This window comes from Calliphora vicina, chromosome 1 (assembly GCF_958450345.1).
Source record: "Calliphora vicina chromosome 1, idCalVici1.1, whole genome shotgun sequence".
Classification (NCBI taxonomy): domain Eukaryota; kingdom Metazoa; phylum Arthropoda; class Insecta; order Diptera; family Calliphoridae; genus Calliphora; species Calliphora vicina.
The window spans coordinates 23,593,678-23,608,501 of NC_088780.1; the positions used below are offsets into that span (position 1 = coordinate 23,593,678).

The following is a 14,824-nucleotide window of genomic DNA, read 5'->3' on the forward strand; positions in this document are numbered from 1 at the left end:
TAATAATTCCACAATATGGTGATACTTAATTTGGCATCTTCTATTCGAACGCCGAGGAATAGTTGACGTAAGTAACTCCTTGTTGAGGTTAGGAACAGTTGATGAAATGCAAAACTTCTATAGTTGAAAAAAAAGAAGAGGTATCCAGAAACGAGCTCAGCAGCGATTTCGGAAACGTACACTTTATGTTTTTATAGTCTGAAGACTGGTGCCCGCAGAGATCGGAAAGTCTCAAACTGTAAGAGGTTAGAAGGCACTTTTATGTACGTTCAAATCACGTTTTTGTCGCTTGTAAAAATAAAGTATGGAGTGTTCCTAAAATAAATTATTATTAGAATTATCCAGATAATCAATTCTGGGTAAAATCTTACTTGCTTTTGATGGAAACGCACAAAATTAGGTAAAATGATTTAAAATCCCTCAGAACGTGTAGATTTTGTTTCACTACCAATATTTATAATTTAATTTAATTAATTTGATGGTTTTGAATTATGTAATAACTAAACCACGTTGAATATAATTGTTTCACAATTTCTCAGTTCTAGTTTTTAATTATACTGTACACTTTGACGACCAAATAAGAAAAGAAAGAATTTGATTTCAAAGAACTTCCAGAGAGTTCAGTTTTAAGATGGTAAAACATTCTGAACAATAACTTTATTCAGCTGTTGAAAGTTCGATATATGATGTACAGATGTATAACAGTTATTTCTATGTATGTTTATATATGTGTATATTAGTTTAATAATGTTTTAACCTTCTCTCAGGAATTAAGCAATTAAAATATAATATGCTCACAACCATTAGCTATAAGCTTTACCCCTATGACTACAGTGTATAACAGTTACTCTACATATTCAACACTTAGCGTAGACTTAATCCAATTGGTTTACTTTAAGAACTGGTTACAGATTGTATTAGAAAAATTTTATAAATAACTAAAAGTGTGGAATTAAATTATTAAGAAATGTCAATATAGAGCAAATTATTATAAAATATTAACAAATTATGGAATCAAATACAGTTTCATAATATCTATGGACATGGTTTTATTCGAAATGAAAGAAAAAATTAGAAAAAAAAAATCATGATAGATTAATAAAATTTATAGAAAAATATATTTTAATTATGTATGCATTTATTATTTAATTTTTTTGGAATATCACTTTATAATTTGTGTTTAGAAAAAATATGAACGAAATTTTGCACCTTACAAACCGGATAATTCTAAACCTTTGGTGTATAGAATTAGATGGAAATAAAGAATTAAATGTATTTAAGTATTCAAAGGTAGAAAAATATTAATTATTTAAACTTTTTGTACAGAGTGTTTATAAAAATTTGTAAGTGCTAAACAAAACTTTGCGTTTCAACAAAAAATTTGTTTTTTTTTTCAAAATATGTATTTTGTGGGAATACAAAGAAAATATGTAATGAAATCCTAATATGTGACTTTTAAAATCATTTTAATCAATCATTATACCTATGAAAGAACTGTATTATGGGCGAATATCTTTCGCATGAAATGTACCGACAACTTTTCCATTTGCATCTTCAAGTACGTAATAATGATTGCCTATTTTTTCACGTATTTTTGATTTGAGGAAGACTGGAGCTAATTTAGCATTATATCGTTTTTCAAAGTTGCTTTGGGAAAAGTTTCGTCGGTAAACTTCTTGCCCAACACTGAAAGAAATTGGTCTTGCCCGCAGGTCATATCTATGTTTGCTAGATTCATATGCCTCCTTAATGTTTTTTCTTATGTCTTTTCGTAGAACTGCAAGTTGATCATCACGTGTCAATGGGTTTATAGGCTCATTTAAAAGTTTAATATTGGATAATAGTTTGTATGAAGTCCCGTGAGTAATCATGTCCATTCCAAATATGGCATGGTAGGGAGAGCATTTTATTGTCTGATGATATGAGTTTCTTAGGGCGCAACTGATGGAGCTGATATTTTCATCCCATAATCTCTGATCACTTTTCAAAAACGATCGAATTCCCGCAATTATCGACCTATTGACACGCTCGGACGCGTTTGACTGTGGTGAATATATAGCAGTATAAGTATGAGCAATGCCTAATTTTGTCAGAAACGCATTAAAGTCATTAGACCGAAATTGCGAGCCATTATCGCTTATAATGGTCTCGGGAACACCATAAATGTGAAATATTTGAGCTAGTAGAAAGTTTTGAATTGACGAGGAAGAAAATTTTCTTAGTGGGCAGAGCCAGTGAAACTTACTAAGATGATCCAAAACTATTAACAAACCTATATGTCCATTTTTACTCCTTGGGTATGGACCCAAGATATCAATATATAGACGCTGAAATGGTCTAATAGATACTGCTTGTTGTCCCATTTCTGGTGTTAATGTAACGTTAGGGTATTTAGTTTCTTTGCAGGTTTCGCATTGCCGTACGAAGTTCCGAACGTCTGTAACCATTCCTGGCCAATAAAAGTTTCGACGAAGTAATTCTAGTGTTTTTTGCATTCCGCCATGGACTGTTACAGCTGAGCTATGTGCTCGATTTATTACATCCGTTTTTAATTTGTTTGGTATCCATAATTTCCACGTATCTTCTTCCTGCCGTGTATCTCCCGAATAATGTTCTGTCCTGATATATACATACTTTTCAACTACTTTTATGTCTGGATATTTTGACTTATTGTCCAATATCTTGGTTCTCAAATCATGGTAATCGCTATCGTCGAAATGTGGAGAATTAAGGTCTATTTCCTCTTCAGCTAATTCAATGGCAGCCACTTCTTCAGTGTACATTCTACTTAGTGCATCTGGGACAATGTGGTCTTTTCCTTTTCGATGACTAATTGAGAATTTATAAGATTGGAGTTTAAAAACCCAGCGGGCCAACCTACCACTTAAATTGGGTTGCTTCATAAGCCAGACTAGAGAAGAATGGTCCGTTATTACCTCGAATTCTTGTAATTCCAAGTAACAGCGAAACTTTTGTATAGCTTCAACTGCGGCTAAACATTCGCGTTCAGTGACGCTATAGTTCCTTTGTGCTGTATTGAGTTTTCTAGACATGTAAGCTATCGGTTTTTCACATCCATCCTTATCATGTTGGACCAGAACAGCACCAATACCGTGGTCACTTGCATCGCAATGCAGAAAAAACTTCTGAGTGAAATCCGGATTAGATAAAATGGGAGCTGTTGTTAACATCTTCTTAATTGTATCAAATGCAGCTTGAGCTGTTTCCGTCCATTGAAATTTTCGTTTTGTTGATAATACCTCAGTGATTGGAAATACCACTGTTGAAAAGTTTTCAATGAAACGGCGGTACCAGCCTGCGAGACCGAGGAAGCCTCGAACCTGTTTTATGGTTTTGGGAACTGGCCATTTTAGAATTGAATCAATTTTCTCCGGATCTGTTTTAATGCCTCCACACCCGATAACATAGCCTAAGTATTTTACCTCAGTAACACAGAAAGAACTTTTCGTGACGTTTAAAGTCAAATTGGCTTTACGGAACTGCTCAGCTATTCTTACTAAAGTGGACAAATGTGACGAGAAATCTTCTGATACTATTATCAGGTCATCAAGATAACCGAAAACGCAATATTTCAAATCAGGGGAAATTATTTGGTCCATTAATCGACACATTGTCTGCGGAGCCGTACATAGGCCAAATGGCATAACAGTGAACTGATATAGGGGGCGTCCCGGTACAGTAAAGGCAGTTATGGGTTTGGCTTCATCGGCTAAGCCGATCTGCCAGTAAGCGTCCTTAAGATCTAACTTTGATATCAGGTTTGCTTTAGGTAATCGTGAAAATATCCCATCAATATTGGGTAGCGGATAAGCATCTTTTTTAGTTAATAGATTTACTTTTCTGGCATCCAAGCACAGTCTAACTTTATTGGGTTTCAAAACTAACCGCATTGGGGAACTCCACGGTGAAGAAGATTCTTCTATCACGCCTAAGGCCAACATCCTATCAATTTCTTTGAATATAAGTCTTTCCACAGCGGGTGAGACGGGGTAAAACTTTTGTTTGATGGGCTTAGCACATCCAACATCAATTTCGTGCTTTATTAAGCTAGTTTTCCCTAAACCATTCTTTTCAAAATTTGGAAACAAATTTATTATTGCAGTTAATTGCTGTTGTTGACTTGGAGTTAGTGGGTATTGATAATTGTCTATTATTTGAGACTTTTGATTATTTTCGGACAAATCGGACTTATTTTCGGACAATTCGGACATTTTTATAATCTCGGACAAAACAGACGGATCTTCGGACAATAAAAAGCTGACGGACGTATCTGACACTATTGCAGATTCAAACATATCTGCCGCAAGTTTGAACGACTTCCAGAAATCTAAACCTAATATCAATCGTTGGGAAAGAGAGGGTACAATTAAAATCTTTAATTTATTAACTTGATCTTTAAAACGAATGTCGACATCTAAAATGCCAAGAGTTCTTTGCACTGTACCATCGGCGGTTCTTACAAAAGTCTTAATTGGTGAAAAATCGGAAAATTTTGAAAAATCATAGTTGGCAAGATCTGAACCAATGCACGAAACATTGGCCCCGGTGTCTAAGAGACCGTATTCAGTAAAATTAAGAAAACTAACTTTAGCGTAATACCTTTTATCTATGGGACTATGAACAATAGAGGAAATAATAAATTTTGACGATTGTTTCCTATTTTTATAATAGTTTCGGAGACGCAAAGTGGACCTTTTTGGTGGTTTAAATTGACGTGTAGTCAGGCTACTTGTATTAAATATTTCATCACGCTTTCTCATATATTCATTCCATCTTTCATGAAAGGGACGAATAGGGTACAAAATTTTATCAGAGGGCAATTTATTGGAACGTATTAGAATTTTTGGTTGATATTTTACTTCATTTTGGTCTTTATTAGAAGATGGAATTAGAATTTTTGTCAAGTCAGAGTCAGTTTCGTTTAATTTAAGTTTTTTGAACTAGCAATTTTTCGATTAGAGCAACGTAAACATTGGGGCTTGTAAGTGTTTTTTGCTCCGCATCCGTAGCAAAATACTTTTCTCTCTTTCAGACAGTCTTCCCAATGGTGACCAATTTCTCCGCAATTCCAACAGTTTGTTGTGACGGGGACTGTTCTAATGGCATCTACATTAGGCTCTACAGAGTTAGTGGTCTCAGTGGAATATTCCTCTGGAACTTCTAATTCGGCAATATTACGCCGTGGATAATATTGTTGTGGTTGTTTTTGTGGAAAGTTTTTTCTGAAATATTCATCTCCAAGCAAATTTTCCCTCATTTGAACAAGCTTTCTGAGGTGGGCTATGGAATATATCGGCACGTATAAGAGCTCGTGTCGAATATCCGAACGCAAATTTCTTGTCAAAATCTCAACTAGTTCTGTTTCCGGCATTGGAGTTTCTAAACGATCTAACATTATACAAACTGATTCATAAAACGTTTCAAACTTTTCTCCTGGCTTCATTTTCCTATTACGGATTTCTTCCTTAATATCAAAATTTGAACGAAAGTCCTTATATTGATATCTTAAGGCTACACAAAATTCTTTCCAGTCGATGTTCTCTACCTGTTTATGGTACCTCCAGTACCAGTCGAGTGCTTTTCCAACTAAAAGAACATGTAAATTTTTACATATAATATTGAAATCGCCGTTAAAATTTTGGTTTGCCAATGTCCTCACTCTGTACAGAAATTCTTCTACATTCAAGCCATTGGTAGAACCGTCAAATTTTAAATTCCAATTTTGGATTATGGACGTAACTTTTTCTGCTCTTATGGCAAAAGGTTCTTCTCTAATTGGCTGATTTGCAAAGTATTTCCGTAAAAATTTTGGTAAGGTTGCTGGGGAACTGGTTGAAAATTCGTTTGATTATTTTGAGAAAATGCTTGGTTACTATTTGGAATTATATTCAAATTGCCTAGAAGTCTAGTGATTGAGTTCTCTATCATCTGATTCAATTGCGACAAATCGACAGATGGTTGTATATTCGGTCTATTTTGTAAAATCGGAAAATTTTGTTGTATTGGTGTTTGGCTTTCTGGTACGTACTGGTTATTTCGAAAAGGACTATTTATTTCATAATTTCCTGTATTCAAATGTAAATTTGATGGACCAGTGTCAGCTATAGGAGTTTGAGCAAATTCCTGATTTAAGTTTTTACTAGCATAACGAGTGTTATATTTCTTTGCCATAGCACCTCTAGCCTTTGTACGAGTTTGAGCAACTTGTTTTGGTCTAGGACTATTCCTTGGCAAATGAGTTTCAAATCTTTTCATAGTAAGATCTGCTAAGTCACAGCTTTTTCGACAACAAGGACATTCAGCAGATTGGGACAAAGAAGTTTCGATACAAATTCGATGGAATTCATGGTTGCATGTAGCGATAACTAAAATATCTTGAGTATCTGTCATGTCATCATTACAAATCAAACATTTAGTAACAGTTATTATTGGGGCAGCTTGGGCCAATTCTTGAGTTGGTGGTGGAGGTGGAGTATGTGCTAACGACATTATGATAGTTTACAATAAACTCAACAACAAGTTAACACAAAAGATAATCAATCTCGAATTTGTATAAAAGAAAATATATATGTATTTTAAAGAAATGTTTACTATTTTTGGAAAGAGTGAATCAATGTATACTTTTGCTTCAAATGCTAAAAATTTCGCTTCAAAATATTATCAAAAGTATAAAGTTATGGTAAAACCAAAAGAAAATAGATAATCAAATGAGATTTGTGAATAGAATATTAAACGTTTTATATAGAATAGATTTCCCAATTTCTCAAAAGTCAATGTTTTTGATAAAAAAAATTAAGGTTCAGATTATAATTAACAATTTTCTTGCATTTTGATAGGTATAAGGAGAAGGAGTTCAAATTTAATCGACAAAGAGAAAAGTGATGTCATCTATAGAGATTTGATGGATATTTTTAAAATTTAAATTTTACTGAAAACCAACATACTTTATTTAGCTACTGAAACTGATAAAGCCGGACATAGAAATGCTTACTGCAAAATCTATGTAAATCCTGGTATCATCAGGATGTTGATAACTCATCGGTAGAAAGTAAATGTTAAAATATACATTGAAATCTAAAGAAAGTAAATTTATATATAGTATTATATTTTCATCCAATCAAAAGGAGTATAAGTTAAACTTTTGGTTAACAAGTTGGTCATAAGCCAAGATGTTAAAAATCCTAAAAGGACTTAAACTTATTTGACTGCGAAAAAAAAAAAACAAAAACTACAAAATTTAGCTTTCCATTTATAGAGATGTTTTTTAAAAAAAATTTAGAGCCGAATGTTCAGTATCACTCATACTATCTAAATAGATGTATACAGATTATCAAATGTGAATATTTATAGTTTAAATCAGAACACTTCGTGCCCCACGTTGGGCGCCAATTTATGTTATGTTCAGGGGTTTACAATTATAAATAGTGTTGAGGACAAAGTCACAAACGTAAACAAAGATGAAATCAAATTTATGTGTATGTTCAAAAATATATGATAAGTTTTATTGGGAAATTCTAGGAAGGACTAATGGGAGCCATTTAAGCCACTAGCAAGCAGTCGTTGGGGGGGGTCGTGTCCACCTGTCTTCCCTAAATCCACATAAAAACCCTGCCACACAAATATTAATATAGACTCCCTAATTTTGTATTAAGTTTCTCTAGTGGTTTGGTGGTTTTAGTTTCTCCTTGTCGATATTACGATACATTTGTCTTCATGATGTTATTAAAGACATACGTCTCATGACCCACCCTACCTTTGGTTTTAGCGACGTAAATTTATGCTAAAACCCCTAATCGTAAAACTCACTACTAACCTTATACCATCATACAAGAAATTTTATAAAGATTCAGAAATTCATTTTAACTATATTTTTATTTCACAAGATATCAAAATTCAAGTATATAAAGAACATTTTATAACTAATATTTAGGATGTTAATTCTAAATGAACAAAAGATATCAATAGATATTTATTGTTTATAATATTAAAAAAAAAAAAACAGAATAATAATTTTAATGTTAATATCGCGGATCGATCAATAATTTCTTTATGAATTGGCAATAAATCTCTTGTTTTACATGTGTAACTTAAGAATGTAAGCAATTTAACATATTAAATTTTGGTATCACTATTTTTAAGGTTGACTGTATATTAATGTAGGTCAGTTAATCTGATTTTTGGTAATTCGTCTTCACACTCAAATTCATTCATAAGTAATAAAAGTTAAATTACTTATTTATCTATTGCTTATATTCTTAAAAATTCACATGTAAAAGCAAAGACAAAATAGAAAAAAAAATATGCAAATAAACAATCAATTGGGAAAAAAAAGAGATCAACAGCAAAAACAAATTACAATAAATTTATTGTTTCACTCACCACTTACATTCTGCAGCAGCACGATGAGGCCTCTCGAACTTACTCCAGTATGAGATGATTGGCTAAATATAGGGTTTTTTAATATTAATTGTTTGATTGCATAAATATTGGGAATTATTGGGGATTATTGCATCGATCGCATAGCACAGAAATTATAATTAAAATGGGTAATTGTATGAACTTATTTATTATAGTTAATTTTGAAATTTGCTTAACATGATTAAAATTTAATTGTTATATTGTAATATCTTATATTACAAGCAAATTATACTACAGATAGCAATAAGTATTTTTTTTGGAATTTAAATTTATAATAGTACATTATTTATATAAAATATTAATTTTTTTATGGAATTCAATTATTGCTTCTTTTAGAGAAATTTGTTAATTTTTAGAAATTGATTTAGTAATTTTAAGGAAGATGCAAATTTAACAATTTAAAAAGTGAAATTAAATGAGATTTAATAAGGAAATTTTTAGGGTTTTAGAATTGATATATTTATTAAAGTTTTTGGGTGATTTGCAAAATAGTTTTGAAATTGTGACAACATTGTTGTCTATGTTCTTTTCATGCTGATAGAATTTCTATATTTAAATAGAATTAAATATTGTTAATTTCCTTTGTACTTTTCAAAGTGGCTTATAAATTTAATTTACTGGTTTTAATTTATTGAAAATATAACAAAATTTGGATGGGCTAGGATTAAACTGAGGAACTTAATTGGTTAATTATTAAATAAATACGAAACTGTGTCTTTGCGACTATGACTAATAATTCCACAATATGGTGATACTTAATTTGGCATCTTCTATTCGAACGCCGAGGAATAGTTGACGTAAGTAACTCCTTGTTGAGGTTAGGAACAGTTGATGAAATGCAAAACTTCTATAGTTGAAAAAAAAGAAGAGGTATCCAGAAACGAGCTCAGCAGCGATTTCGGAAACGTACACTTTATGTTTTTATAGTCTGAAGACTGGTGCCCGCAGAGATCGGAAAGTCTCAAACTGTAAGAGGTTAGAAGGCACTTTTATGTACGTTCAAATCACGTTTTTGTCGCTTGTAAAAATAAAGTATGGAGTGTTCCTAAAATAAATTATTATTAGAATTATCCAGATAATCAATTCTGGGTAAAATCTTACTTGCTTTTGATGGAAACGCACAAAATTAGGTAAAATGATTTAAAATCCCTCAGAACGTGTAGATTTTGTTTCACTAGCAATATTTATAATTTAATTTAATTAATTTGATGGTTTTGAATTATGTAATAACTAAACCACGTTGAATATAATTGTTTCACAATTTCTCAGTTCTAGTTTTTAATTATACTGTACACTTTGACGACCAAATAAGAAAAGAAAGAATTTGATTTCAAAGAACTTCCAGAGAGTTCAGTTTTAAGATGGTAAAACATTCTGAACAATAACTTTATTCAGCTGTTGAAAGTTCGATATATGATGTACAGATGTATAACAGTTATTTCTATGTATGTTTATATATGTGTATATTAGTTTAATAATGTTTTAACCTTCTCTCAGGAATTAAGCAATTAAAATATAATATGCTCACAACCATTAGCTATAAGCTTTACCCCTATGACTACAGTGTATAACAGTTACTCTACATATTCAACACTTAGCGTAGACTTAATCCAATTGGTTTACTTTAAGAACTGGTTACAGATTGTATTAGAAAAATTTTATAAATAACTAAAAGTGTGGAATTAAATTATTAAGAAATGTCAATATAGAGCAAATTATTATAAAATATTAACAAATTATGGAATCAAATACAGTTTCATAATATCTATGGACATGGTTTTATTCGAAATGAAAGAAAAAATTAGAAAAAAAAAATCATGATAGATTAATAAAATTTATAGAAAAATATATTTCAATTATGTATGCATTTATTATTTAATTTTTTTGGAATATCACTTTATAATTTGTGTTTAGAAAAAATATGAACGAAATTTTGCACCTTACAGTATTAAGAATAACATAACCGATCGATCGATAAATATTTCGATGTTCAAATACAAGGTTTGGCCAAAAAGGCATGGACATTCTAAAAGTATCAAAAAAATTGCATATAAGTAGCTGAAATTTAGTCCAAAAATAAAGAATATAATATGTGATCGAAAAAAAAAATTGGTTATTAAAATTTCGGATTACATATACATAGTTTGGCCAAACAATTATGAACGTTTTAAAAGTATCAAAAAAAATTAGGTTATTCATGTAAATATCTGAAATTTTTTCCAAAAATGAAGAATATCATAAGTGATTGAAAAAAATTGTGGTACAAATTTCGGAATACATATACAGAGTTTGGCCAAACAATCATGGACGTTTTGAAATTATCGGCAAAATTAGGTTATTCATATAAATGCCTGAAATTTGGTGTACATTTAAGAACAACACACTTGATCCATTGCAAAAAATATTAGAAATTGCATACAGAAGTTGGCCAAATAAAGATTGACGTTATAAAAGTATCGAAAAAAGTGTGTAATTATTGTAAATGGCTTCAATTAGGTTTATAATTAAAAATAACATAAATGATCCATTGAAAATACTTTCGACATACAAATACATGGTTTGTCAAAATCAGCATAGACACAACACAACTTTCGTTCTAAATTTTTTAAACGAAAGTTGTGTTTTTTCTTGTGCTGTACGCGTTTCGTGTCAAAACTAAGGCTTAAAAATGCGTTACGTGGCTGCATACATGTTGGCTGTTCTCGGCGGTTTGGAGAAGCCCAAAAATGCTGATATCGAAAAGATCCTCAGCTCTGTTGGTATCGAAGCCGACAGCGAACGCTTGACCAAGGTCGTCAGCGAATTGACTGGCAAGTCCATCGAAGAATTGATCGCCTCCGGCCGCGACAAATTGTCTTCCATGCCCGTTGGTGGTGCTGCTGCTGTTGCCGCTGCTCCCGCAGCTGCTGAAGCCTCCGGCAAGAAGGAAGAAGATAAGAAATAAGAGAAGAAGAAGGAAGAATCCGAATCTAAAGATGACGATACGGGTTTCGGTCTTTTCGATTAAACAACATCCCTTTCACAGTTCCCAATCACAACTTGGTCTTGTACGTGCAAAAGCTTGTCAAGCATCTTTCACCAACAAATTTGTGTTCTACAAACCACATTCTCCAACAACCAGCCTTCATTCATTACAGCCGGTTTAAAAAATTTTCAAGACTTTCTTTTAATTTTTTTTTAAATTTAAAAGAATTTAACACAATTGACTTATTTTAAACCTTGTACAAAATTTCAAAAAATGAGGTTTTTATTTCTGTGAAATAAAAATGTAGAAAAACTACAAGTTTTTACACGTTAAAAAAAAGGAAAAAAAAAAAAATAACTCTCAAACTTACATAATTTTTGAAATTGATCAAAAAAAATACAAATAAATGTGTAACATATGAAGGCACTGAAATCGTTCTGTTTATTAGAATAGCAGATAATTGCAGCTGAAATTTATAGTACTTACTCTTGATACTTTACAGTATTAGATGTAATTTACACTTAACCTCTAATAGACTCTTTTAATTTGTTCTGACCTATCAAACTTTTTTTAAATTTACTTTCTATAGATTTAAAACTAGTTCCTAATCACTTCACTTTTATTTAAAAATAACACGCAAGAACTCCATAATAACCACATGTAATGGTTAACTGCTAACTGTTTTATAAAAGCATGTGCTAATTTGAAAAAAAAACTTTAAAGAAAAAAGCACAGCTTAATTCGATTCAAAAGTAAAAAAATCGCATTTTTCTAATATTAAAATGACAAGAAAAAACCTTTGACTTTACAGCACTATAAATAACCATATAATTACTTTATAGCCAAAATAATAATGGCACTATATATTCTGAAGTATTAAGAACAATTTACCATCAAAATTTTATAAAAATTAAAAAAACAGAAAGAAAAAAAAATTTTTGGCCGGAATTTACCACCGAGCATTGTGACAATGTGACATGACGCGCATGCGCATTATACAAAATATAAATTTTAACAATGTTAAAGATTTCTGATTCATTGAACTAATTTTTGGGCATTAAAACCGAAAATCGATTTAATTTATTTTATGGAGTTACCTTGTTTTTCAAAAAATGCATGGAGTAAGCAAGTTTTTATATGCAAATAACTTTTAAATTAGAAACTATATCATAATTTCCATTTGACAGATTGATAATAAATGAAATGTACTTTCTATTTTAACGCATTTTCTATTTTAGTTAATACAATTTTCTCAAAATGTGGATTTAACTAGATTTTCAATCCGACCCTAGAAACTAATATTTAGTTTACCTTTAACGTCCATCAGCCAGGATTTTTTCTTAAGAATGTGTATTAGGGCGGGTCGATTTAAAATTCGCCCAAGCGACAAGGCAAATCCATATTTAGACCCAAAATTAAAATTTTGAAAAATCACCCGGAACGAGTTTAAATGTACAACAGACCCCCACTAACTTTGGAGGGCCATTGTGTATACTTTTTTTATACCCTTCTCCATGAGTGGCAAGTAGCTCCCAAATAACTTACATACATGATTCATACATCAATATATCGGGAATTCTTCCGGCTCGGATGGTATTTAAAATCGACAAAAGCGGCCCATAAATGGCTGAGATATAAGGAAAAAACTGGGACAACCTAAATTTTTACCCTATTTTTGATATATATCAGGATTACTAAGTCATTAATATAGACAATAAGGATATCTAATGATAGATATTTCAAAGACTATTGCAACGATGTATATAAGACTATAGTAAGTTGGACCTATAATGGGTCAAAATCGGGAAAAAAAAATTTTAACCGAAATTTTTTTTTCATCAAAAAATTTTTTTTTTAAATTTAAAAAAAAAAATTATAAAAAAAATTTGGAAAAAACTTTTTTAAAGAAAATTAAAAACAATTTGGAAAAAAAATTTAAAACAATTAAAAACAAATTTTAATTTTGTTCAAATAAAAATATTTTTATGTATAATTTGGTGAAGGGTCTCTTAATTGTTTTCAAATATTTTGTCCAACTAATAGTTTTTTATTTGTTTTATTTCCAATTAAATTCTTTTGATGAATGTCAAGAAGGAAAATTTATTGATGGTGTACACCGAATTTGAATTTTTTCTCAAAGTGTATTAAGGTCAAATAAATTGAGTAACATGTTGTTATAAATAACACAAACTTACCGATTTATATGCAATGTGTAACTAAAATTTCACCAAAAAAAAACACAAAACATGAAGTATATTTAAAAAAAAAAAAACATCAGATCAAAAAAAAAAGTAAATTTCACTTACCTACACATCACATGCTTAACTGCTAGCGCAATATTGGCGTGTAAATGGTTATATTTTGTGTTTCATTAAATTTGGTCGATTGCCTGAATATTTTACGGCTGGTGTTAATGTGCAGCAGTCGGTACCCTTGTATTCGTACAGCTGTGAGGTGGGGAGTAAATACAGCCAATTAATTTCACAAACACTACTACCAACACTGACATATCCTGGCACTGCAACAAACTATTTGACAAAATTTGTGTACTGTACCATTTATTTTCCAACAACAATGTATTTTATATGAATTTACTGCATAAGATAAAAAAATATATATAAGCACTCATACATACAGCCAACAAATTGCATTGCATAGTGTAAAAAATGGAAAATTAATTAATGCCACAAATGTTATGAGCATGAACAGCAGCAACAGTAACCTACCTACACACTGCATACATGCCACTACGCCATCGCTAAATTACAGGCAACAGCCAACTAAGAACAAAAAACAATAAACGACTTTTTGAAAATGTTGTTACAATTTGTTTTTTTTTTTGTTTGTTTTGTTGTAACAACAGCAGCTGGCATTGTTATGGTATGTTTGCAGCACAATTTTTTTTCCATTGCATCCGTTTGTGAAATGTTCAAAAGAATTTATATGTATTTGATGTTCATTTCTTTTTTTTTTCTTTCAACAAACACAGCAGCAAAAACGTAGAGCTAACACTTGCTTATTTTTATGCCATTAATGTTAAAATATCGGTAAATAATGGGGTTAATAATTTTAAAATGCAGCCACTTAAAAAAAACGTGCGATATTCGTGTGAGTGTTACAAGGCAGTTTGCGGGAATCTTTGTTAACATTTTATTAATTAAATAGTACAATGTATAAGGAAACCTTGAAAGTGTCTGCAGTGAAATGATATTGAAATTTTATTTACTTTTTAGTTAAGCCAATTAGTACCTTTATTAGTTGTGGATAAAAATGTGGAAAATATTTTGCAGTTATTAATCTTAGAGATTTCGATATTTCGATCTCAGATCATTAGTTCTATTAAGTAAAATTAAGCAAATATCTTCTATAATTTTGGTACTAAATATAGGTGATTATTCAGTTCATATGTAGGTTTAATTA

At 30.9% G+C, this 14,824-nt stretch overlaps 1 protein-coding gene across 1 annotated transcript; it reads left to right on the forward strand.

Moving 5' to 3' along the window:
• The first annotated feature begins 11,028 nt into the window (after positions 1-11,028).
• LOC135953878 (large ribosomal subunit protein P2-like) lies at positions 11,029-11,761 on the forward strand. Its single transcript, XM_065503904.1, has one exon. It carries the CDS (start codon positions 11,108-11,110, stop codon positions 11,381-11,383), a length of 276 nt encoding a protein of 91 aa, XP_065359976.1. The 5' UTR covers positions 11,029-11,107; the 3' UTR covers positions 11,384-11,761.
• The last annotated feature ends 3,063 nt before the right edge of the window (positions 11,762-14,824 follow it).

Bases quoted from the DNA above. Each gene is read 5' to 3' on its own strand.
- LOC135953878 (XM_065503904.1), top strand. From the start codon at position 11,108: ATGCGTTACGTGGCTGCATACATGTTGGCTGTTCTCGGCGGTTTGGAG.